General features: G+C 46.5%; 1 protein-coding gene across 3 annotated transcripts in view; it reads left to right on the forward strand.

Annotated features, from left to right (window-relative positions):
• The window catches only part of PYGB (glycogen phosphorylase B), a 60,641-nt gene that overhangs the window by 12,709 nt on the left and 21,519 nt on the right, over positions 1–26,413 (forward strand). For all 3 annotated transcript variants that reach the window (XR_004431078.1, XR_004431079.1, XM_033185406.1), the window contains exons 2-6: positions 2,144–2,245; positions 18,464–18,542; positions 20,706–20,809; positions 23,825–23,956; positions 25,864–25,975. Coding sequence is in view for 1 of the 3 variants with exons in the window: in XM_033185406.1 (XP_033041297.1) it covers positions 2,144–2,245; positions 18,464–18,542; positions 20,706–20,809; positions 23,825–23,956; positions 25,864–25,975 (529 nt within the window). In the remaining 2 variants the exon portion in view is untranslated. The remainder of the gene's footprint in view (positions 1–2,143; positions 2,246–18,463; positions 18,543–20,705; positions 20,810–23,824; positions 23,957–25,863; positions 25,976–26,413) is intronic.

Below are 26,413 nucleotides of genomic sequence, written 5' to 3' on the forward strand. Positions count from 1 at the left end.
TCGAGATCCTCCCGCCTCAGCCTCCCAAAGTGCTGGAATTACAGGTGTGAGCCACCGTGCCTGGCCTCATTTATTACTTTCTTTGACAAGAGGTATATTAACATAAAATTCAGATACTATACAGTTCACCCCTTTAAAGCATACAGTTGGATATACTGGTTTCAGGATATTCACAGAGTTGTACTTCCATCACCACAATCAATTTTAAAACATTCTTCACCCCAAACGGAAACTCTAAGCCTTTTTTATCACCCACCAAAACCTCTAATCCCCTACCCTTAGGCAATTACCAATCCCCTTTTGGTTTCTTTAGATATGCCTGTTTTGGACATTTCAGATAAACGGATTCATAGAATGTGTGGTCTGCTGTGGCTGGCTGCTTCCGTTGAGCATGGTGTTTTTGAGGTTCCTTCATGTTGTAGGACATGAAGGACTGACATTTGGGTTGTTTCCACCTTTTGGCTATTATGTACAAGTGTTGGAGGGGACACAGGCCTTCATTTCTCTTGGGCGTGTATATACCTGGGAGTGGAATTGCTGGGCCACATAGTAACTCTGTTTTTCACTTTTGAGGAACTGCCAAACTCAAAAAGTGCTAGAATTAGAGATGTGAACCACTGCGCCTGGCTCATTGCAGCCTTGACTTCCCAGGCTCAAGCAGTCTTCCCACCTCAGCCTCCCTTGTAGCTGGGACCACAGGCATGCGCCACCACGCCTGGCTAACTTTTAAATTTTTTGTGGAGGGGGGTCTCATTTTGCTGCCCAGGTTGGTTTCAAACTCCTGGCCTCCAGCAGTCCAAAGTGTGTGAGCCATAGTAATTGTTATATTAATTTTATTTTTGGAATGTTCATTGCTAATGAACATTGGATAGTTATATTAATCATGAATAATTAATTAAAAACAGTAAAGATAACTGATTTTGTGTTAGTCTTATATTCTGCTACCTTGCTGAATTCATTTATTAGTTCCAAAAGCCTGAATGTGGCTTAGATTTGTGACAATTTGTTGATCACTCCTTGTCTTTTATGACTTTACAAATTTGATGACTACTGGTCAGGCGTTTTATAGAAAATTCCTCAGTTTGGGTTTGTCCGCTATTTTCTCATGATTACACTGGGGTTATGGGTTTTGGGAAGAACACAGAGGAAAGTGTCCTCATCACAGCACACTGGGGTGCTGGTCAGCGTGGTCAGCTGTCTCCACTGTCAGGTTGCTGCCATTTCCTTTCTGTGCTCCTCAGCAGGATGTCGCCACATCCAGCCCACCCTCAAGGTGGCAGACAGGGAAGTAAGCTCCTCCTGGAGTGAAGAATATCAGGAAGAGTTTGGCCCCTGGTTAAAACCACCACAGCAATTAGTAAATATTTCAGGGGAGATGTTGGCTGTGCAGATACCCTGTTCGTCCTTGGAGTTGTGCCCACAGATCTTACCATTCAGCCCTGGCTGCTGCAGGCCCATGGATGGCCATGAGAAGTACTCGGTAGAGAAAGTAGGGCACCTAGAACCCCGCTCAGGGCCCAGGAGGCACTGCATGGGTGGCCGCCCTTGCTACAACACCTCAGAGGCACAGAGCTGGCTCATGTGGCAACCCCAAGCCAGCCAGCCAGCAGGCATCGGCCAAGAGACTTCTGCTGGGGAACATGGATGCGTGCATTCAGCCGTCTCTGCTGGCATTCATTGGTGCTTCACGTGGGTGCTGGAAGTTGTGCTCAGGGCTTTACATTGAGTACTTGAAGACATGGCCTACATTACATCCGTGTTAGAGATGTGAAGTCACTTGCCCAAGGGCACATGTGTGGTAAGAGGCTGAGCTAAGTGCAGACCTGGGTGTGTCCAGTTCTGGGTGCCTTGGCCCCAACCACCAACCTGCCCTGCCTCCCCACACATCATGGAAGTTAGTGTGCGTTCATCCAGGTGCTTGAGGGTCAGGGAAGAGACAGCCGTGTTGAGGAGGGATCTCCCAGGTGGGCTGCTATGGTGGGCTGCAGTCAGCAGGCTGCTTGACAGAGCAAGCCCAGTTTTTGTGCATGGGATTGACATAAATGAAATCCCGAATGGGGGCTTCATGGGTCCTGTCATCTCTGTAACCTTCCTAAAGTATAGAATGGAATGAGAAATGTGATTCTTTCTTCTGCTTCCTCAGCGCATTTATTATCTTTCCCTGGAATTCTACATGGGCCGCACGCTGCAGAACACGATGGTGAACCTGGGCCTTCAGAATGCCTGCGATGAAGCCATCTATCAGGTACGGGGCCTCGTGGCCGGGCTTCTGGGTGGCCCCTCGTGGTGCTTTGAGGTCTGAATCCATTTTCCCACGGAGGTGAGCCCTGATGTTAAGACTAGCAGCTATCTGGGAATCGGGAGACTTACAGCCTGTTCTCCCCTCCTGGAAGGAATGGGTTGGTGGGGCTGCTCTCTGTTTTTGAGAGGAGAAAGTGAGAATTGAATGGACCACAAGCATGAGGTTGAATTGGGATGCGAAGGTGTGGAGGTTCTAGAGGCCATCCCACACCCCACCCCACCTCGGGTGGATTTAGAGCACCGTACCAGTGGTTGGTATTATTCCATTTTGACTTCATCAAACTGTTAACCCACATCTGGTTTCCCTCCCTCCGCTCCTGAGATGACCTCCGGAGCTTACCCTAGTTGTCTAGTTGTAAAAGCGTCATTTCTCCCCTAAAAACAAAAACTGTCTTTCCTTGGGAGTCCGTCATTAGCACTTGCTCACTTTGAACTTAATCCTTTCACGGTTCCTTTGTGGTTTTAGAGCAGAGCAGCCATTGGCTTCCTTGTCTGTCTTCGCTTCCCTTCCCAGCTGAGTCTCTAGAGTATAACCTTTTACCTGCGTATAGATGGGTGTCTTCATGGCAAGGCCACTCCACCTCAGCACCATGCCATCGCCTTTGCTTTGCTTGGGTTTGGATGTGGGTGGGAGGAGTGGGGAGGTTTCATTGGGGGCAAATGTCTTGCGTGGCTGGGAGGCAGCTCAGCATTGCCTGGGGCTCCGTCTCCCCGTGCAGGACGTCATGGCTGTGTCTGTGCACAACAAAATGCAACAAAAACTTTACTCCCCGTGTTCAAAATTAGCTAATGGCGCTGAAGGTTACCCGGGCAGGTGACACGTCATTTATATCTGTTTACAGACTGTTAACATTAGGACATGTCTGTAAGAAGTACAGAACATGCAATATCTTAGTCTTGTCTTTGGATTTTACCATTATAGAATGCATTTTATTTTTTGAAACATTTTATGCAGTTCTTACATATAGTAAAAATTTTAGGGAATAGTTTGCATCATAACTATGCAATATGTTTATAATTTTTATTCACAAAAAAATGAATGTTAATTATAGAAATTTAGAAATTGCAGGCAAGCATATATCCTTTTAAACTTTGTATACTTGATGGGAGGTTCCAAGATGGCCGAATAGAAACAACTCCAGTCTACAGCTCCCAGCATGAGCGACACAGAAGACTGGTGATTTCTGCATTTCCAGTTGAGGTACTGGGTTCATCTCACTGGGACTTGTCGGACAGTGGCTGCAGGACAGTGGGTGCAGCCCACTGAGGGTGAGCCAAAGCAGGGCGAGGCATCGCCTCATCTGGGAAGCGCAGGTGGTCAGGGAATTCCCTTTCCTAGCCAAGTAAAGCTGTGACAGACGGCACCTGGAAAATTGGGTCACTCCCACCCCAATACTGTGCTTTTCCAATGGTCTTAGCAAACGGCACACCAGGAGATTATATCCCGCACCGGGCTGAAGGGTCGCACACCCACAGAGCCTCGCTCATTGCTGGCACAGCAGTCAGAGATCCAATTGCAAGGAGACAGCGAGGCTGGGGGAGGGGCGTCTGCCATTGCTGAGGCTTGAATAGGTAAACAAAGCCATTGGGAAGCTCAAACTGGGTGGAGCCTTCCACAGCTCAAGGAAGCCTGCCTGCCTCTGTAGACTCCACCTCTGGGGGCAGGGCATAGCTGAACAAAAGGCAGCAGAAACTTCTACAGACTTAAATGTCCCTGTCTGACAGCTTTGAAGAGGAGTTTGAGATCTGAGAACAGACAGACTGCCTCCTTAAGTGTGTCCCTGACCCCCGAGTAGCCTAACTGGGAGACACCTCCCAGTAGGGGCTGACTGACACCTCACACGACCGGATGCCCCTCTGAGACAAAACTTCCAGAGGAATGATCAGGCAGCAACATCTACTGTTCTGCAATATTCGCTGTTCTGCAGCCTTGCTGGTGATACCCAGGCAAACAGGGTCTGGAGTGGACCTCCAGCAGACTCCAGCAGACCTGCAGCTGAGGGTCCTGACTGTTAGAAGGAAAACTAACAAACAGAAAGGACATCCACACCAAAATCCCATGTGTACGTCACCATCATCAAAGACCAAAGGTAGATAAAACCAAAAAGATGGGGAGAAACCAGAGCAGAAAAGCTGAAAATTCTAAAAATCAGAGGGCCTCTTCTCCTCCAAAGGAACGCAGCTTCTCACCAGCAATGGAACAAAGCTGGACAGAGAATGACTATTGAGTTGAGAGAAGAAGGCTTCAGGTGATCAGACTTCTCCGAGCTAAAGGAGGATGTTCGAACCCATTGCAAAGAAGCTAAAAACCTTGAAAAAAGATTACATGAATGGCTAACTAGAATAAACAGTGTAGAGAAGTCCTTAAATGACTTGATGGAGCTGAAAACCATGGCACGAGAACTACATGATGCCTGTACAAGCTTCAGTAGCCAATTCAATCAACTGGAAGAAAGGGTATCAGTGATTGAAGATCAAATGAATGAAACGAACCGAGAAGTTTAGAGAAAAAAGAGTAAAAAGAAATGAACAAAGCCTCCAAGAAATAATGGGACTATGTGAAAAGGCCAAATCTACCTTTGATTGGTGTAACTGAAAGTGACGGGGAGAATGGAACCAAGATGGAAAACACTCTTCAGGATACTATCCAGGAGAACTTCCCCAACCTAGCAAGGCAGGCCAACACTCAGATTCAGGAAATATAGAGAATGCCACAAAGATACTCCTCGAGAAGAGCAACTCCAAGACACTTAATTGTCAGATTTACCAAAGTTGAAATGAAGGAAAAAATGTTAAGGGCAGCCAGAGAGAAAGGTCAGGTTACCCACAAAGGGAAGCCCATCAGACTAACAAAAGATCTCTTGGCAGAAACTCTACAACCCAGAAGAGAGCGGGGGCCAATATTCAACATTCTTAAAGAAAATAATTTTCAACCTAGAATTTCATATCCAGTCAAAGTAAGCTTCCTAAGTGAAGGAGAAATAAAATCCTTTACAGACAAGCAAATGCTGAGAGATTTTGTCACCACCAGACCTGCCTTACAAGAGCTCCTGGAGGAAGCACTAAACATGGAAAGGAACAACTGGTACCAGCCACTGCAGACTCATGTCAAATTGTAAAGACCACTGATGCTAGGAAGAAACTGTATCAAATAACGAGCAAAATAACCAGCTAACATCATAATGACAGGATCAAATTCACACATAACAATATTAATCTTAAATGGACTAAATGCCCCAATTAAAAGACATATACTGGCAAATTGGATAAAGAGTCAAGACCCATCAGTTTGCTGTATTCAGGAGACCCATCTCACGTGCAGAGACACACATAGGCTCAAAATAAAGGGATGGAGGAAGATCTACCAAGCAAATGGAAAACAAACAAACAAAAAAAGCAGGGGTTGCAATCTTATGCTCTGATAAAACAGACTTTCAGCCAACAAAGATCAAAAGAGACAAGGCCATTATATAGTGGTAAAGGGGTCAATTCAACAAGAAGAGCTATCTATCCTAAATATATATGCACCCAATACAGGAGCACCCAGATTCATAAAGCAAGTCCTTAGAGACCTACAAAGAGACTTAGACTCCCACACAATAATAATGGGAGACTTTAACACCCCACTGCCAACATTAGACAGATGAGTGAGACAGAAAGTTAACAAGGATATCCAGGACTTGAACTCAGCTCTGCATCAAGCAGACCTAATAGACATCTACAGAACTCTCTACCCAAATCAACAGAATATACATTCTTCTCAACACCACATCACACTTATTCCAACATTGACCACACAGTTGGAAGTAAAGCACTCCTCAGCAAATGTAGAAGAACAGAAATGATAACAAACTGTCTGTCAGACCACAGTGCAATCAAACTAGAACTCAGGATAAAGAAACTCACTCAAAACCACTCAACTACACGGCAACTGAACAACCTGCTCCTGAATGACTACTGGGTACGTAACAAAATGAAGGCAGAAATAGATATGTTCTTTGAAATCAATGAGAACAAAGACACAACATACCAGAATCTCTGGGACAGATTTAAAGCAGTGTGTAGAGGGAAATTTATAGCACTAAATGCCCACAAGAGAAAGCAGGAAAGAGCTAAAATTGACACCGTAACATCACAATTAAAAGAACTAGAGAAGCAAGAGCAAACACAATCAAAAACTAGCAGAAAGCAAGAAATAACTAAGATCAGAGCAGAACTGAGGAGATAGAGACAGAAAAACCCTTCAGAAAATCAATGAATCCAGGAGCTGGTTTTTTGAAAAGATCAACGAAATTGATAGACTGCTGGCAAGACTAATAAAGAGGAAAAGAAAGAAGAATCAAATAGACGCAATAAAAAACGATAAAGGGGATATCACCACTGATCCCACAGAAATACAAACTACCATCAGAGAATACTATAAACACTTCTACGCAAGTAAATAGAAAATTTAGAAGAAGTGGATAAATTCCTGGACATATACACCCTCCCAAGACTAAACCAGGAAGAAGTTGAATCCCTGAATAGACCAATAACAGACTCTGAAACTGAGGCAATAATTAATAGCCTACCAACCAAAGAAAGTCCAGGACCGGACGGATTCACAGCTGAATTTTACCAGAGGTACAAGGAGGAGCTGGTACTATTCCTTCTGAAACTATTCTAATCAATGGAAAAAGAGAGAATCCTCCCTAACTCATTTTATGAGGCCAGCATCATCCTGATACCAAAGCCTGGCAGATACACAACAAAAAAAGAGAATTTTAGACCATTATCCCTGATGAACATTGATGCAAAAATCCTCAATAAAATACTGGCAAACTGAATCCAGCAGCACATCAAAAAGCTTACCCACCATGATCAAGTGGGCTTCATTCCTGGGATGCAAGGCTGGTTCAACATATGTAAATCAATAAACGTGATCCATCATATAAACAGAACCAAAGACAAAAACCACATGATTATTTCAATAGATGCAGAAAATGCCTTTGACAAAATTCAACAGCTCTACATGCCAGCAACTCACAGTAAACTAGGTATTGATGGAACATATCTCAAAATAATAAGAGCTATTTGTGACAACCCCACAGCCAATATCATACTGAATGGGCAAAAACTGGAAGTAGTCCCTTTGAAAACTGGTACAAGACAGGGATGCCCTCTCTCACCACTCCTATTCAACATAATGTTGGAAGTTCTGGCCAGAGCAGTCAGGCAGGAGAAAGAAAGAAAGGGTATTCAGTTAGGAAAAGAGGAAGTCAAATTGTCCCTGTTTGCAGATGACATGATTGTATATTTAGAAAATCCTGGCCGGGCGCGGTGGCTCAAGCCTGTAATCCCAGCACTCTGGGAGGCCGAGACGGGTGGATCACGAGGTCAGGAGATTGAGACCATCCTGGCTAACACGGTGAAACCCCGTCTCTACTAAAAAATACAAAAAACTAGCTGGGCAAGGTGGCGGGCACCTCTAGTCCCAGCTACTCGGGAGGCTGAGGCAGAAGAATGGCATGAACCCCAGAGGCAGAGCTTGCAGTGAGCTGAGATCCGGCCACTGCACTCCAGCCTGGGCGACAGAGCAAGACTCCGTCTCAAAAAAAGAAAAAAAAAAAAGAAAATCCCATCGTCTCAGCCCAAAATCTCCTTAAGCTAATAGGCAATTTTAGCAAAGTCTCGGGATACAAAATCAGTGTGCAGAAATCACAAGCATTCCTATATACTGATAACAGACAAACAGAGAGCCAAATCATGAGTGAACTCCTATTCACAATTGCTTCAAAGAGGATAAAATACCTAGGAATCCAACTTACAAGGGATGTGAAGGACCTCTTCAAGGAGAACTACAAATCACTGCTCAATGAAATAAAAGAGGACACAAACAAATGGAAGAACATTCCATGCTTATGGATAGGAGGAATCAATATCGTGAAAATGGCCATACTGCCCAAGGTAATTTGTAGATGCCATCCCCATCAAGCTACCAATGGCTTTCTTCACAGAATTGGAAAAAACTACTTTAAAGTTCATACAGAACCAAAAAAGAGCCCGCATTGCCAAGACAATCCTAAGCCAGAAGAACAAAGCTGGAGGCATCACACTACCTGACTTCAAACTATACTACAAGGCTACAGTAACCAAAACAGCATGGTACTGGTACCAAAACAGATATACAGACCAATAGAACAGAACAGAACCCTTAGAAATAATACCACACATCTACAACCATCTGATCTTTGACAAACCTGAGAGAAACAAGAAATGGGGAAAGGATTCCCTATTTAATAAATGGTACTGGGAAAACTGGCTAGCCATATGTAGAAAGCTGAAACTGGATCTCATCCTTACACCTTATACAAAAATTAATTCAAGATGGATTAGAGACTTAAATGTTAGACCTAAAACCATAAAATCCCTAGAAGAAAACCTAGGCAATACCATTCAGGACATAGGCATGGGCAAGGACTTCATGTCTAAAACACCAAAAGCAATGGCAACAAGAGCCAAAATTGACAAATGGGATCTAATTAAACTAAAGAGCTTCTGCACAGCAAAAGAAACTACCATCAGAGTGAACAGGCAACGTACAGATGGGAGACAATTTTTGCAATCTACTCATCTGACAAAGGGCTAATATCCAGAACCTACAAATAACTTGAATTTACAAGAAAAAAATCAAACAACCCCATCAAAAAGTGGGTGAAGGATATGAACAGACACTTCTCAAAAGAAGACATTTATGCAGCCAACAGACATGTGAAAAAATGCTCATCATCACTGACCATCAGAGAAATGCAAATGAAAACCACAATGAGATACCATCTCACAGCAGTTAGAATGGCAATCATTAAAAAGTCAGGAAACAACAGATGCTGAAGAGGATGTGGAGAAACAGGAATGCTTTTATACTGCTGGCGGGAGTGTAAACTAGTTCAACCATTGTGGAAGACGGTGTGGTGATTCCTTAAGGATCTAGAACTAGAAATACCATTTGACCCAGCAATCACATTACTGAATATATACCCAAAGGATTATAAATCATGCTACTGTAAAGACACATGCACACATATGTTTATTGTGGCACTATTCACAATAGCAAAGACTTGGAACCAATGCAAATGTCCATCGGTAATAGACTGGATTAAGAAAATGTGGCACATATACACCATGGAATACTATGCAGCTGTAAAAAAAAGGATGAATTCATGTCCTTTGTAGGGACATGGATGAAGCTGGAAACCATCATTCTCAGCAGACTATCGCAAGGACAGAAAACCAAACACCGCATGTTCTCACTCACAGGTGGGAATTGAACAGGGAGAACCCCTGGACACAGGAAGGGGAACATCACACACTGGGGTGTGTTTTGGGGTGGGGGGAGAGGGGAGAGATAGCATTAGGAGAAATAACTAATGTAAATGATGAGTTAATGGGTGCAGCACACCAGCATGGCAAATGGATACATATGTAACCTGCACGTTGTGCATATGTACCCTAAAACTTAAAGTATAATAATAAAAAATAAAAATAAAAATAAAAAATAAACTTTGTACACTTTTTTCTTAAAAGTGATACTTTACTTGCAGTTTAGCTTTTATTTATTCTTGTGTTTGAAATATTTTCTTGATCACTGGGCTTTCAGTGTTTCCAGGTTCCTGTGCTGGGTGGGTGTATCTAGGTGTGAGACAGACTGCCAGATGCTTCAGGTGGAAGAAAACAGTGATGCTCCCATTTCTAATGGAATACCAAAAAGAAAATGTGCGGCAATTGCATTGTCAGGCCTGAGTCGTCCAGAGGAGCAGTTTATACTAAAAAGTAGTGGTTCAAAAGCAGCAGCCCACTCTTGATTGAGCTATTAAGAACGCATTAAAAGTGATCTTCATTATGAAACATTTTACACATACACGAAGATTGAGTGACTGTTACAGTGAACCTGTGCCACACACCCACCTTCTGCCTTCTCCAGTCACCAGCTCCACCTCACGGCCAGTAGTGTGTTCGTCATACCCCACCACATGCAGGTTATTTAAGCCAATCTGAAGCAGCATGATATTCACTTGTAAATATTTCAGTAGGTGGCTGTGCACGGTGGCTCACGCCTGTAATCCTAGCACTTTGGGAGGCCGAGGTGGGCGGATTGCCTGAGCTCAGGAGTTCAAGACCAACCTGGCAACAATGTTGAAACCCCGTCTCTACTAAAATACAAAAAAAAAAAAAAAATTAGCCGGGTGTGGTGGCATGCGCCTGTAGTACCAGCTACTCAGGAGGCTGAGGTAGGAGAATTGCTTGAACCCAGGAGGTGGAGGTTTCAGTGAGCCAAGATTGTGCCACTGCACTCCAGGCTGGGCAACAGAGCGAGACTCCGTCTCAAAAAAAAAAAAAAAAGTGTGTGTGTGTGTGTGTGTGTGTGTGTGTGTATTTATTTCTGTAGGTGTCTCAAAAAGATAAGGAACTCCTAAAAATAGTTATATCATTATTCCTAAAATACTGACAGTAATTCTTTTTTTTCTGAGATGGAGTCTTGCTCTGTCACCCAGCCTGGAGTACAATGGCGCGATCTTGGCTCACTGCAACCTCTGCCTCCCGGGGTTCAAATGATTCCCCTGCCTCAGCCTCCCGAGTCGCTGGAATTATAAAGCACATGCCACCACTCCCAGCTAATGTTTGGAGTTTTAGTAAAGACTGGGTTTAACATGTTGATCAGGCTGGTCTTGAACTCCTGACCTCGTAATCTACCCACCTCAGCCTCCCAAGTCAGTAATTCTTTAATGTCAACTTCTCAGGCAGTGTATAAGTTTTTCTGATCACGTTATAACTTTTTAACAGCATGTTCAGAAACTAAATTGCATTTGTTTTTTAAACCTTTCTTTTCTTTTCTTTTTTTTTTTTTTTTGAGAGCAGAGTCTCGCTCTGTGGCCCGGGCTGGAATGCAGTGGCGCAATCTCGGCTCACTGCAAGCTCCGCCTCCCGGGTTCACGCCATTCTCCTGCCTCATCCTCCCGAGTAGCTGACTACAGGCGCCCGCCACCCGCCCGGCTAGTTTTTGGTATTTTTTAGTAGAGACGGGGTTTCACCATGTTAGCCAGGATGGTCTCGATCTCCTGACCTCGTGATCCACCCGCTCGGCCTCCAAAGTGCTGGGATTACAGGCTTGACCACCGCGCCGGCCTCTTTTTCTTTTTTTTTTTTGGAGACGGAGTCTCGCTCTCTCACCTGGGCTGGAGTGCAGTGACACTATCCCAGCTCACTGCAACCTCTGCCTCCCGGGTTCAAGCAATTCTCCTGCCCCATCCTCCCTAGGAACTGGGATTACAGGTGTGTGCCACCTCGCCTGGCTAGTTTTTGTATTTTTAGTAGAGACAGGGTTTTACCATGTTGGCCAGGCTGGTCTCAAACTCCTGATCTCAACTGATCCATCTGCCTCGGCCTCCCAAAGTGCTGGGATTACAGGCTTGAGCCACCGCGCCCGGCCATCTTTTTCTTTTTTTTTTTGGAGACGAGTCCGCTCTCTGTCACTGGGCTGGAGTGCAGTGACTATCCCAGCTCACTGCAACCTCTGCCTCCCGGGTTCAAGCATTCTCCTGCCCCATCCTCCCTAGGACTGGGATTACAGGTGTGTGCCAACCCCGCCTGCTAGTTTTTGTATTTTTAGTAGAGACAGGGTTTTACTGTTGGCCAGGCGGGTCTCAAACTCCTGATCTCAACTGATCCATCTGCCTCGGCCTCCCAAAGTGCTGGGATTACAGGCGTGAGCCACCGTGCCTGGCCACATCTTTCTTAATCTATAGATATCTCCTCTTTTTTATTTTCTGCCTTGCAATTAGTTTGTTGGAACTGGGTTTGTCCTGTAGAGTTTTCACAGAATTTACATTGGACAGACTGGGTCCCCATCTGGTGTTTAACCTACCACTGTGTCCCAAGGATGTCTGCTCTCACAAGTTTTTGTTTTTTTGAAACAGAGTCTCGCGCTGTTGCCCAGGCTGGAGTGCAGTGGCTTGATCTCAGCTCACTGCAAACTCCGCCTCCCGGTTTCAAGTGATTTCTGGCTAGTTTCTGCATTTTTAGTAGAGACGGGGTTTCACCGTGTTGACCAGGCTGATCTCAAACTCCTGACCTTAAGTAATCTGCCCGCCTTGGCCTCCCAAAGTGCTTGGATTACAGGCGTGGAGCCACCACACTTGGCCTGGTCTCACAACTCTTACTCAACATTGTACTCAGAGTCTTGGCCAGGGTATTTGGCAAGGAAATGAAATAAGAAGCATCCAGATTGGAAAGGCAGAAGTAAAACTAACTCTATTTGCAGATTACATGATCTAGAAAACCCTAAGGAATTGACTAAAGACCATTAGAACTAATAAATGAGATCAGCAAGATTGCAGGATATAGGATCAATCTACAAAAATCAACTGTATTTCTATGTATTTGCAATCCAAATGGAACATTTCATTAATTCAGTCCAGATGGAATAAATCCAAAATGAAATTAAGAAAATAGTTTCATATCATTTACAATAGCATCAAAAAGAATAAAATGCTTAGGTGTAAATTTAACCAGAAAAATGCAAAACCTATACCCTGAAAACAAAGACATTGAGGAAGAGCTAAATATGGAAAGGGATCTCATGTTAACATCTTGGAAGACTCAATGTTGTTAAGATAGCAGCACTCCCCAAATTGATCTACAGATATAGTGAAGTCTCCATCTAAGTTCCATTTGGCTTCTTTGCAGAGATTGACAAGCTGATTCTAAAACCTGGCTAGAAATGCAAGGGAAGTCCGGGTGTTGCGGCGGGCAGCTGGAGTCCCTGCACTTTGGGAGGCTGAGGCAGGTGAATCGCTTGAGCCCTGGAGGCAGAGGTTGCAGTGAGCCAAGATTGCACCGCTGCACTCCAGCCTAGGTAACAGAGCAAGACAGACCCTGCCTTAAAAAAAAAAAAAAAAAAAAAAAGGCCAGGCATGGTGGCTCACACTTGTAATCCCAGCACTTTAGGAGGCCAAGGCAGGCAGATCACCTGAGCTCAGGAGTTCGAGACCAGCGTGACCAACATGGAGAAACCTCATCTCTACTAAAAATACCAAATTAGCCGGGCGTAGTGGTACATGCCTGTAATCCCAGCTACTCGGGAGGCTGAGGTGGGAGAATTGCTTGAGGCAAAGATTGTGAGCCGAGATCACGCCATTGCACTCCAGCCTAGGCAAAAAGAGTGAAACTCCGTCTCAAACAAAAAAGAAACAAAGAGAAAAGAAAAAACAAGGGACCAGGAATAGTCAAAATAACCTTGAAAAAGAAAAGAATCAGAAGACTCACACTTCACAATTTCAAAATTTACTGCAAAGCAGCAGTCATCAAGACTGTGTATTAGAAGCATAAGAATAGAACAATGGAGTTAGAATTAAGAGTCCCAGAAATAGGTTGGGCATGGTGGCTCACACCTGTAATCCCAGCACTTTGGGAGGCCAAGGCGGGTGGATTGCATGAGCTCAAGAGTTTGAGACCAGGCTGGGCAGCATGGTGAAACCCTGTCTCTACAAGAAAATCTAAAGGAAAAAATTAGTCAGATGTGGTGGTGCCCACCTGTGGTCCCAGCTACTCTGGAGGCTGAGGAGGAGGATTGCTTTAGTCCAGGAGGTCGAGGCTGCAGTGAGCCGAGATCATGCCACTGCACTCCAGCCTGGGTGATAGAGCAAGACCCTGTCTCCAAAAAAAAAGTCCAGAAATAAGTCTCATATGTATGGTCTGTTGTTTTTCTGACAATCAAAAAAATTGCGGTAAAATATACATAACATAAAATTTGCCATTGTAACCATTTTTAACTGTACAGTTCAATTGCATTAAGTACCTTTACCTGTTCTTTATCCATCACCGCCATCCATCTCTAGAACCTTTTCATCTTTCCTAAATGAAACTCTATACCCATTAAAAAATAACTCCTCTGTTCCTCTTTGCCTAGCCCCTGAAAACCACTGTTCTGCTTTTTGTCTCTATGAATTTGGCTACTCTAGGTACTCATGTAAGTGGAATCATACGTTATTTGTCCTTTTGTGACTGGCTTATCTCAGTCAAACAAAATGTCCTGAAGGTTCATCCATGTTGTAGCATGTGCCAGTACATTGATTCCTTGTAAAGGCTAAATAAATTTTTATTATGTGTATATACCATATTTTGTTTATCCATTCGTCTATCAGTGGACATTGGGGAGCTTCTACCTTTGGCTATTGTGAATAATGCTGCTGTGAACATAGGTGTACAAATATCTCTTTAAGATCCTGCTTTCAGTGCTTCTGATTATATACCTAGAAGTGGAATTGCTGGATCATACGGCAGTTCCCATTTTTAATTTTTTTTGGAACCACCAAAATGTTTTCCACAGCAGTAGCACCATTTTACATTCCTACCAAAAGTACACAAGAGTTCCAGTTTCTGTACATCCTCACCAATGCTTCTTTTGAATTGAAAATAGAATGACTACTATTTTTTGATAGTAGTCATTCTAAATGGGTGTAAAATGGTGTCTTATAGTTTTTATTTGCATGTTCCTGATAACTAATAATGCTGAGCATCTTTTCATGTGCTTGTTGGCCATTTGTATATCTTGTTTGAAGAAAAGTCTGTTCAAGTCGTTTACTCATTTTGAATCAGGTTGTTTTTTTGTTGTCGAATTTTAAGAATTCTCTATTTGTCCTAGATATTAGTAGCTTATCAGATATGTGATTTGTAAATATTTTCTCCCATTCTATGGCTTGTCTTTTTACTGTGTTGATAGTACATATTATATTACTCTCTACATAAAGACGAGGTTTCACCTTGTTGGTCAGGCTGTTCTCAAACTCCTAACCTGAAGTGATCCACTTGCCTTGGCCTCCCAAAGTGCTGGGATTACAGCTGTGTGCCACTGTTGATAGTATCTTTTGATTCACAAAAGTTTTTAATTTTTATGAAGTCTAGTTTGTTTATTTTTTCCTTTGTTGCCTGTAAGATTGGTGTCATATAGATCAATAGATTTTTTTGAAAGGAAATAGGTACCAAAACAATTCAGTGGAGAAAGATGTCTTTTCAACAAACGGTATTGGGATATTTGGATATCTACATGCAAATAAATGAAATTGAACCCCTACCTCACACTACATACAAAAATTAGCTCAAAATGGATCAAAGACCTAAATGGTAAGAGCTAAAAGAATACAACTTTTAGAAAATATATAGAGATCAATCTTCGTGACCTTGGATTAGAATGATTTCTTTTTTTTTTTTTTTTTTTTTGAGACGGAGTCTCGCTCTGTCACCCAGGCTGAAGTGCAGTGGCCGGATCTCAGCTCACTGCAAGCTCCGCCTCCCGGGTTCACGCCATTCTCCTGCCTCAGCCTCCCGAGTAGCTGGGACTACAGGCGCCACCACCTCGCCCGGCTAGTTTTTTTTTTGTATTTTTAGTAGAGACGGGGTTTCACCGTGTTAGCCAGGATGGTCTCGATCTCCTGACCTTGTGATCCGCCCGTCTCGGCCTCCCAAAGTGCTGGGATTACAGGCTTGAGCCACCGCGCCCGGCCTAGAATGATTTCTTAGATATGACATCAAAAACCCAAGCAACAAAAGAAAAAATATATACATTGGACTTCATTAAAATGAAAAACTTTTGTGCGTTAAATAAAGACAACCTACAAAATGAGAGAAAATATTTGTAAATCCTAAATCTGATAAGAGTCTAGTATCCATAATATATGTAAAGAACTCTGACAACCACAAAAAGACAATCCAATTGAAAAATGGGCAAAAAGACTTGGATGTTTCTCCAAAGATGATATCCATGTGCACAAAAAAGATGCTTAATGTGATTAGCTATGAGGGAGATGCAAATCAAAACCACAATGAGATGCTGCTTTATACCCACGAGAACGGCTATAATCATAAACACAGAAAACAAGTGTTGGTGAGGGTATACAGCCATTGGTGTGATTGTCAAATCTTGCAGTCACTTTGGAAAATAGTCTGGCAGTTACTCAAAAAGTTAAGCATAGAATTCTCATGTAGCCTAGCAATTCCATACGAAGGTATAGGCCTGAGAGAAATGAAAACATGTCTACATGAAAAATTGTATATGAATTTCACAGCAGCGTTATTCATAACAGCCAAAAGTGGAAGCATCCAAATGTTTATCAGTTGATATGTAGGTAAACAAAATGTGGGCTAGCCATACAATGGAATAGTACACAGCAGTACAAAGATGGGAAGGGCTGACATATGGCACCACATGGATGAAGCTTGAATACATGCTCATTGGAAGAAGCCATGAAATATCCGAAGTAAGTAGATCCATAGAGATGGAGAGTAGATCAGTGATTGGCAGAGGCGGGGGAAATAGGTTATGACTGCTGATGGGCACAGGACTGCTTTTTGATACGATGGTTTGGAATTAGTGGTGATGGTTGCACAATTTTGTGAACATACACTTTTAAAAGGTGAATTTTATGGTTAATCAATTATATCTCAATAACGAGATAAAGGTTACTGGGTGTACTGCAGTGCACTTTTTCTGTCTTCAGTTCAGAAGCCCACTTCAGCAGAATTTTGGACTTTCTGTCAGCTACTTTTTGTGTCGTTGTTGTTGAGACAGGGTCTTGCTCTGTCACCCAGGCTGGAGTGCAATGATATGATCACGGATCACTGTAGCCTCAACCTCCTGGGCTCAAGTCATCCTTCCGCCTCAGCCTCCCGAGTAGCCAGGACTGTAGGCGTGCGCCACCACACCCAGCTAATTTATTTTTTATTTTCAGTAGAGACATCTCATTATGTTGCCCAGGCTGGTCTTGAACTTCTGAGATCAAATGATCCTCCCACCTTGGCCTCCTAAAGTGTTGGGTTGACAGGCTTGAGCCACCGCACCCAGGCTTTTTATGTCTTTCTGGAATGCTCACAAAATCAAGTTGACATTTGCCCTCCTAGGTGGGATGAGTGTGCTGTAGGCACTCAATTTAAAAACATGAAGGAACTAAACATTTTTCCCTATGTTGACTTGTAGCCTGTCTTTAGAAAAATATAGAGAGATATTTAAAAAGTTTAATGGATTTTTTGAATTTAATAGATTTTTTTTATGAACGAGAGGTTTTAAGATCGGTTTAGACCATAAACTTAGAGGTTTTCTGGTCAGTTATGTTGTAGTTAAACTTATTTCTTAACTTTGAGCCAGTAATGCATTATTGAGTAAATCCTAGCACTCCCCTCCCTATATCCAAAATATTGTTGGTGGAATGTACCCTTTGAAATTGCTTTAGGAATTAAGTTCAAGTCTCAGTATTTTGAAATTTTACCCTGAATCAAATTACTATATGTGTCAATATCATTCATTTGACTTAGTGTATGCTAAATCATTTGTAACTTTGCTGTTGTTATTTAAAACACTACCACTCTTCTCAGTGGATATTTTTTTGGTTTCAAAAATGTACTTTTTTTAAATTAAACTTTGTTGTTTATGTTAACATGTATTGGGTTTACTATTTTTAAATGAATTCATATGTATACTTTAAAAAGGTCTGCATTTTAATTTGTAATTTGATAAATATCAATACATGTAATTCAAATGAACAAAAGCTGTTTGGATTCTTCTGAGACCAAAAAGTTTAAAGACTACCAATCCAGATAATGTGAGCAATTTGTCAAGTTCATGCACTAAATCCAGATTAATGGAATATTTATCCATATGCCATAATGAGAGTACTGAGTTCGGCTTCTGGAATGGCTTTAAGTGTCAATCATGATTTTATTGCTTTTTCTCTAATTTTTAGCATGACGTATCTATTTCACAACATTGTTTGAATACAATTGGAATCATCATAGGAAAAGTGCTTTTAGGTTTCAGTTTAAAAATATGTCATGTAAATATCTTTAGCCCATGTGAAATTAGAGAATGACAGAACCATTGATTTCATTTTTAGGATACATGTTATAATTTGTTCACTATTAATAGGTTAACTACCTGGCAATAAATGTTTTTGAAATATTTGTAAACTTTCATTTCCATGCATTAACATCAAATTTTAACATTGGGTTTTCAAGTCTAACAGAACCCAGACTCTAATTTTTAGCATAAGCTCACAAGACTTACATATCTTTCAGCCTGTCATTCAAGGGAAAATATTGAGTAACATTAAAATGCTGCCTCTGTTTTTGTTTGCAGTTGGGGTTGGACTTGGAGGAACTCGAGGAAATAGAAGAAGATGCTGGCCTTGGGAATGGAGGCCTGGGGAGGCTGGCAGGTAAGCTGCCCCATCCAGGAGGAGCTCTCTTGGACCCGCTGGCTTGGTTGGTGGCCGTGTGGTGAGGCCAGGGTCAGGTAAATTGGCTTCAGGGTAAATTGGCTTTGAGTAGATGGGTCAGTGTGTTCTTCAGATTGAAATCTTTGCCACTATTTGGGGGAAAAGGGGAAAATATATGTTTTCTTTCACACAAGGGGCATGTCATCATTATCATGAAGACCAGTCCTGCCAGCATGGAGTAAGCTGGTGCTGGGAGGGACTCCCGATATGCTGACCACTTTCCAGGGCACAAGAGCCAGCGATTGGCAGACAGCCCAAAGGATGGAAAGATGATTTATGAACGTGGTCCTGCTTGCATCAGGCAGTTTCACCTCTGATACAGTCAGCAGATTGCCTTGAAATAAGAAGGCAGGGCACTGAGCTTTGAGGGTTTTCAGCCCTCTCCACGCCCCGGCCTTCACGACATGTGATGGGTCACCACCGTCTTCCTGCTACGTCCCTTCTCATCAAATGCAAAACAGGGCTTCCTACACTCAAGGGAAGCTCCAGCCTCCTTTGTCCCCATCTACTGACAACCCCAGGGGCGGCCATTCACCCCACATCTCACCTCCAAGCTGGAGACTGTGGACCGCTCCCTCCCCGACCCTGAGACCTGCTTCCATTTGGGGTGTTCCGGGTCCTTGGGCTTTCCCAGTCACCTTGCCTGCCCCTCGCCTCCTCCCTCCATCCTTCTCCATGGCCAGATGTGAGTAGAGCCTTTGCCTTCTGCCCACAGGGCCCCGTACCCACAGACCCAGGCAGCACTGAGCCCGCCATGGCTTGATGTGCTTCCCTCCTGTGGGCAAGTCCCCAGAACAGGAGTCCGTGAGGCTCCCTCATCCCTCTCCCTCGGCAGAGGGCCTGACAGGCATCTGTGTGTTCCATGGATTGGACATTTTATTTTAGTTACTAGTGTTCCATGTCGGTGTTTTTTTGATTTTTTAATCCTAAAGTTTTTTTTTTTTTTGAGATGGAGTCTGGCTCTGTTGCCCAGGCTGGAGTGCAGTGGTGTGATCTCAGCTCACTGCAAGCTCTGCCTCCCGGGTTCACGCCATTTTCCTGCCTCAGCCTCCCGAGAAGCTGGGACTATAGGTGCATGCTACCACACCCGGCTAATTTTTTTGTATTTTTAGTAGATACGGGGTTTCACCGCGTTAGCCAGGATGGCCTTGATCTCCTGAACTCGTGATCCGCCCGCCTCTTCCTCGCAAAGTGCTGGGATTACAGGCGTGAGCCACCGCGCCCGGCCGGTCCTGAAGCGTTAATACGGCTGCATTTCACTCTTGCCCAGGCTGGAGTGCCGTGGCACAGTCTTGGCTCACTGCAGCCTCAACCTCTTGGGTTCAAGCAATTCCCCCACCCCAGCCTCCCGAGTAGCTGGGACCATAGGCATGCGTCACCATGCACGGCTAATTGTGTGTATTTTTTATAGAGACAGGGTCTCACTATGTTGCCCAGACTGGTCTCAAACTCCTGGACTCAAGTGATCCTCCCACCTAAGCCTCCCAAAGTGCTGGGATCACAGGTGTGAGCCGCCACACCTGGCCTCTAAATCTTTATTCAAAACATTGTTTTGTTTTTCTTCCAAGAAGTTTTGATTGGAACAAGGGTTGGATTTAATGACACGTGCTGTAGCGCCTTGGGACCCCTGGTACTGCGGTATTTGCACAGGTGGACGTTGATTTGCACATGGCCAGCTGCCACTGCTGTGCCAGCTTCACTTAGGAGTAGGGTGAGGCTTGATGTGTTGATGTGTCCCTGCTGTCAGAACAGCTTGGGTTTCAGTGGAATGTGCAGGGGATTGGCGAGGCCTCAGCCTGAACTGGAATATCTGAGAGTGGGGCAGTCGGGGGCTTCGTGCTTAGAGAGGTTCCAGGCCTGGCTGAGTTCTCTGGGATGCTTCATCTCCCCATCCTCCCATGCCCTTTGAGTAACCACGTTGATGTCTTCTGTGTGTGGCCCCAGGATCTCACGGGGAGGGTGAGGGCTCCAGTTTTCCTCTCAGTGAAGCCTGAAGTCAGTGTGATCCCGTCTGAATCTCTGCCTTGCGCCCCATGGGCTGCCTCCCCATGGGACCTTGGTGCCGTGCCTTCGATTCTGACTGATCTGTGATTGATTTTTCAGCGTGTTTCCTTGACTCAATGGCCACCTTGGGCCTGGCAGCATATGGCTATGGAATCCGCTATGAATTTGGGATTTTTAACCAGAAGATTGTCAATGGCTGGCAGGTGGGTGAGATTTCATTTCTTCACTGGTTTCCAGCTCTTGTTCACACAATAAAATGGCAACACTTGCAGTTTGTCTTTTTATACTTCCTGTGCCCCCGCCAGGGAACTACAGGCCGGCCAGGGCAAAATGGAGCAAGTCAGGGCAGCTCCCTTGCTCTGGCTTCTGGGCCCACATGGTCTGGGAGAGCCTGGGCCCTGTGTGAGCTTTTTGCTAGCTGCCTCTGCCTGGTGACGGGGAAGTTGGGGCATGCAGGACACAGAAGCCTGGCTGAGCCTTACAGCAGCTCCCAGTTAGGGCCAATAGCAGCCAGGAAGTGAGGGTCACTCTGATGACCCTCTGCACCAAAATGCACAGTGCAAGGTGGTGCTTTTGGGGTCAGCCTCAGTGGGATGTTGGCCCTAAGTAGTTAGAAGAGCAGTTGTAGCTTTTGCTCTCGCCTTCTGCCTTCACTCCCTGACCCCAGTGAGGGGACAGTGCCCTTGGGGTTAGAGACTGGACTCTGCATAGTACAGTGGCCCTTGGAAGGAGTGAGCCTCGATCTTGAAGCCTCACATTACAGCTAAGTGAGGTGGTTGAGACCGTGGCAGGGAGGAGGGCGTGGCCTTAAAATGCAGCCTCCTCCTCCCCGGGGAGCAGCTCCCTTCCCATGTGCCTCAGAGTGAAAGTCACCCCTATTCCATTCAGTTGGTGAATGGTTTATTTAATATCATCTGGGGCCTGCAAGTCACAAATAAAGCTGGTCTGGGTTAGAATCAAAAGATTTGTAGCATCAGAGTGTACAGCCCCAATGAATGTGTGTGTGATGGGTGGTAGAGATGTCCTTGGGGCAGGGGTGGGAAGTGGGGTTGGGCCGCATGGCAGGTGCAGCCTCCAGAGCTCGTCCTTGGCATCTGTAGGACTCATGCCTCTCACCATAGAGAAATTAACCCAAAACATAAACATGCAAGGAGCTGCTGTCCATGACATGCACAGCGATGTGTTTAGGGGGAATGTGGACTCATGTCTGCAGCTTGCTTTAAATGCACCCCAAAATCAATGGATTGGCGGACGGAGAAACAACAGACTATTTACAGCACCTAGGTGTGGGTGCATGACATTTCTGCATGTTTGAAAACGCTCATAATAAAATGTTGGTAAAGAAAAGTAATGGCTAAAGGTAAACCTAAAACGGACTTGGATCCATTGCTTGATTTGTGGAGATGCCCTCTGCAACCTTAGAAAGGCGCCTTTCTCCACTGCCTCAGGACAGCTCTGCCCCAGCCCTCCATGTGCTGCCTGAGCGCCAGGGCAGTCCAGTCCATGCACATGCTGATGCTCTGACTCATTCTGGCCCCCAACAGTCCCCATGTCATGTGTGGGTTTATAAGGCAGAAGGTCAGAGGCTCCCCTTCGCCTCGTTGGTGTTAGGGTTTTCAGCAGGAAGGTATTGGTGGTGGTTTTTGTTTTACCACGGAGACATTTTTCCTTCTGGTGGTCCTCGTTCCTGTAACTCTTGCCACCTTGTGTGATAGTTCAGGATGATCAGTAAGTGACGCCCACCCCTCTTCCCATCCCCTTTTCATGGGAACTGGTCATATTCAGTGGGTTTTTAGTTGGCTTTAGCCGTGGAAGAAATAAATACAGGCAGAGTTGGCCAGCAGCGTGTGGCCAGAGGGGCCACAGGCCAGCCTGCTTGGCACCCTGGCTGAGGGGGCAGGGAGGCCCTGGAAGGGAGACTCAGGCTGCCTTTGTATGTGGGAAGCTGTTGCTTCTGCCGACGACTCCTGGAGCAACTCTTCAGGAGATGGTCAGGCCCTGGTGTTGGGGAATCTCACAGCGGACGAGGAGGCGCCGCCAGAAAGGTCTTGCTGGGAGTACCATGGGGAGGTGCCTCGCGAAGAGCACAGCCCAGACAGTCTTGCTCGTGACTCTTTATGGCTGTGTAGGAACCATTAAGAGGAAATCCCTCAGTGTAGCATACTAGGGCTGCTTGTTGGTTCTCAAGAGAAGAGGCTTGATCTCATTTCAGTTTTAGTAATTTAGATTTCAGAACCCACCCTTGCTGCTGTACCAGACAGAGTTACTCTGTCACTTGGTGGTAAAGCAGCCCCTAGTGCTTCTGTGCAAGGGTGGCTGGAGTCTGCAGGGCCGCTTTTAGTGTGGGATTGGTTTTGTGTATTCACTGGTCTCGGGTGCCACTGGGCACAGATTTTGGGAATAAGCCCTCCCGGAACAGCTTGTCTTCCTGGGTGCATCCAGGGCACCCTCACTGCCAGCTGCCAGCTTGGCCCCAGCACTTGTGGATTTGCAGCGTCACTTTCTTTCTTTTTAAAATTTAATGTAATAATTGTTTTTAGAGTTAGGGTCCTGCCCTGTTGCCCAGGCTAAAGTGCAGACCTTGTGGGCTCAAGCGATCCCCTCCCACCTTGGCTTCCCAGAGTGCTGGGAACTGTAGGCGTGAGCCTCCGCCTGGCCAGTGTGTCCCCATCAAAGCAGTGTCTTCTAGTGATTATTCTGTAACAGCTTTATTGAAATAGAGTCGATTTCAGTATATTCAGAGTTGGGTAACCATCACCACTGTCTATCTTGAGAACATTTTCATCATCCCAGAAAGAAGGCCTGCACCAATTTGCCGTCATACCCAGCCCCTGACAGCCTCTCGTCTGCAGGTGCCCATTCTGAACATTTCCTGTAAATAGCCTCATGCGGCGTGTGGTATTTTTATCTGGCGTCTTTCACTGAGTGTAGGTTTTTCAAGCTCCATCCAGGTCGGAGCATGTGTCAGTCAGTGGTTCTTAGTCTTTTTTTGGGGTGCATATTTCTGAATTTTGAGTTTGTTACTTTAGTGTCCACCGTGTTCATTTTACCCATGTGGGCTTGGCCAGAAGTGGGAATCCCGACGTGGTAAGTGGCTGTAGGTAAGTTTAAGTGCCAGGTGCTGTGTGATCTCGGCCGCACGGTCTGCTGGGTCCAGGACAGGGCAGTGGCCTGGGACATCTGTGCTGAGGGTGCTGTCACAGCTCTCCCCTTTCCAGGTAGAGGAGGCCGATGACTGGCTGCGCTACGGCAACCCCTGGGAGAAAGCGCGGCCCGAGTATATGCTTCCTGTGCACTTCTACGGGCACGTGGAGCACACCCCCGACGGCGTGAAGTGGCTGGACACACAGGTACCTGGGCTGAAATGTCCACGGCAAGGCTGGGACCGGGTGAGGGGGCTGCTGCGGCTCATTCACAGTCATCTCGACTTCTCTTGGCTTGGGGGACTTGCTGCCTCCCTGGAGGACTTAAGGTAAAAGCTGGGGGAGGTTTATTCTCCTCATCTCCCCAGTCTCTTACGCTTTGATGGGAGCTTCCCAAACAGTGGAAGCGCTGAGCACAGCGCGAGACTCTGCAGGGGAAGCCCCGCTGGGCAGGAGGTGTGTGTTGGGGCTGGGCAGGGTCCACTCACAGTCAGATGCTTACGAGAACCCCGCTGCTTAAGAGCAGGCAGGAGGGTGTTCTGATGGGATGGGGGCACGGGCCCCCGGGTGGGTGAAAACAGCTCCCGCTATCTGTGGAGCATGCGACAAGCTCGCTTGGCCTCCTGGTGCCATACGTGGCCCATGGCTCTCAAAGCGTCAGCTGTCAGAGGCCCTGGAGTATGTGTGAGGTCTGGGCGACATCCAGGGATGGGGCCAGGTCCTCCTGCCCAGCAGGGTGCTGATGGGGGACCAGGGCAAGAGCCTAGAGTGCTCAGCAGCGAGGGGTGCCAGGCATGCAGAGGCCACGTGAGGGAGCACCCAATCCAGGCTCAGGGCAGCTGGGAGCCGGGGTGACTGGGGCAGGGCAGGGCCCGGCAGGAGAGGCTGCAGGAGAACGTCGGGGCATCCGTGAGATTTGGCCACCTGTGATGGAGAAGGAGGGGTGATAACAGGAGAGCCTGGAGGCTGGGTGGTCACTGCTGTGCAGAGGGAGTTGTCCTAACTTCGTAGGACACAGTTTTAAATCAAATACATGGGCTTAGAGTGGCTGGGGCCATGCCATGGAGGCTGAAAATGCCATGAAAAGTTGTATTTAACTTGCAAAAGCGGGACAGGGGACGAGCGCTGTAGATGTGTTCGTGGATGAGCGTGTCAGTGTGAGTGGGGATGCTGGAGAACCAGGACATTGCAGGCAGGCTGTGAAGATGGGCTTAGCCCCGAGGACTGGCCAGGATGGAAGGGGCTGGAATGCCTTGCCTGGGACTTGTCGCTCAGTTGGATGTCGCCTTGTGGGGCAGGGGCAAGGGTTGACAGGAGAGAGGAAGGGAAAGGGATGCTGGGGTTTTGGTCTTGGTGGCCCTGGTGTGCCCCCTGTGTGGCTGTCTGAGCTGACTGGCGGTGCCACAGGCACGCGTGTGCCAGGATGAACCCAAGCATCCTGAGTGCGCCTGCCGGGAAACTGGGACCACAGGCCAGCCTCAGCTTTGTGAGCCTCCTCCTGCCCTTGGTGGGAGTGGAGCTGATGTCTCTGGATGCAAGGGAACCTGGGGGCTTGTCAAGGAGAGGGGGAGCCAGGCTGGGGCGGAGGGAGCACGGCTGGGCTTGTGCTGGGGGGCTGGGAACATCGAGGGTAACAGGCAAGGCAGCTGCAGGAGCAACCTTCCTGCAGGTGGAGCTGAGGGAGGTCATCTCCGGGGTGAGCATGTGTGTATTGGAGTTCCTAGAGCAGAGATGAGTGAGGAGGGGAGGCGTGGAGGGCAGAGGGTAAGGAGGGAGGTGGGGTTTGGTGCTGCGGCACCTCAGGAAGTCGGGATGGGGATGATTCTTCAGTCGAAGCCATTCCTGGGGAAGGTGAAGTGAGAAGACAGGTCTGGTCTGGGGAGGGTGGCGGGGTGGGTGGTCCTCTCAGGATGACAATGTGGCACCACAGGGGCGGGCGCGGACGGGGACTGTGGTGCTGAGCATGGGCTGGGTGGATGTGTTTGGGCAGAAGGGGGAGACTGTGGGGGGCCAGCAGGGCGCCAGGTGCCCAGGAAGAGGCTGGGGTGGGGAGAGGCGCAGGGGCCGGTGGGGGCCCTTGCCACTCTGTCCTGAGCAACCTGTTTTGTGGCCAGGTGGTGCTGGCCATGCCCTATGACACCCCGGTGCCCGGCTACAAGAACAACACCGTCAACACCATGCGGCTGTGGTCCGCCAAGGCTCCCAACGACTTCAAGCTGCAGGACTGTACGTTCTGTGGTGCTCGCCGCCCCTGTGTCCATGTGGGTGGCTGGTCCCGGATGCCCTCGCCCACAGCCTTTACCACACCCTGCGGCTCCCTGTCCTGGAGGCTGCGCGGCCCTCCTCTAGGGTGAACCTGCATCCTGGTGAAGAACGAGGCTGATGCAGCTTACCTGTGTGTGGGACCTGCCTGGGAAGGGCCTACAGGCAGAGCGACCGAGACACCTGGGCCCTGGGCACCCAGGGTCTGCTTGTGCAGGTCATGTGCCCCTGGGGAGGAGTGAGGGGGATGGAGTTGTATGCGGTGCGTAGGGGAACTGCTGGAGGAATCACGTTTACCTCCAGGGGTGAGGGTGAGGTGAAGTAATGCAGCGGCTAGGGGAGTCCTGTGCTCGAGCGAGTTTCATTGGCCTTGGCAAGCAGGCCCCTGAACGGTTGCGGTGC

The sequence above is a fragment of the Trachypithecus francoisi genome, unplaced genomic scaffold, assembly GCF_009764315.1.
Source record: "Trachypithecus francoisi isolate TF-2019V2 unplaced genomic scaffold, Tfra_2.0 Lachesis_group21, whole genome shotgun sequence".
Taxonomy (NCBI): domain Eukaryota; kingdom Metazoa; phylum Chordata; class Mammalia; order Primates; family Cercopithecidae; genus Trachypithecus; species Trachypithecus francoisi.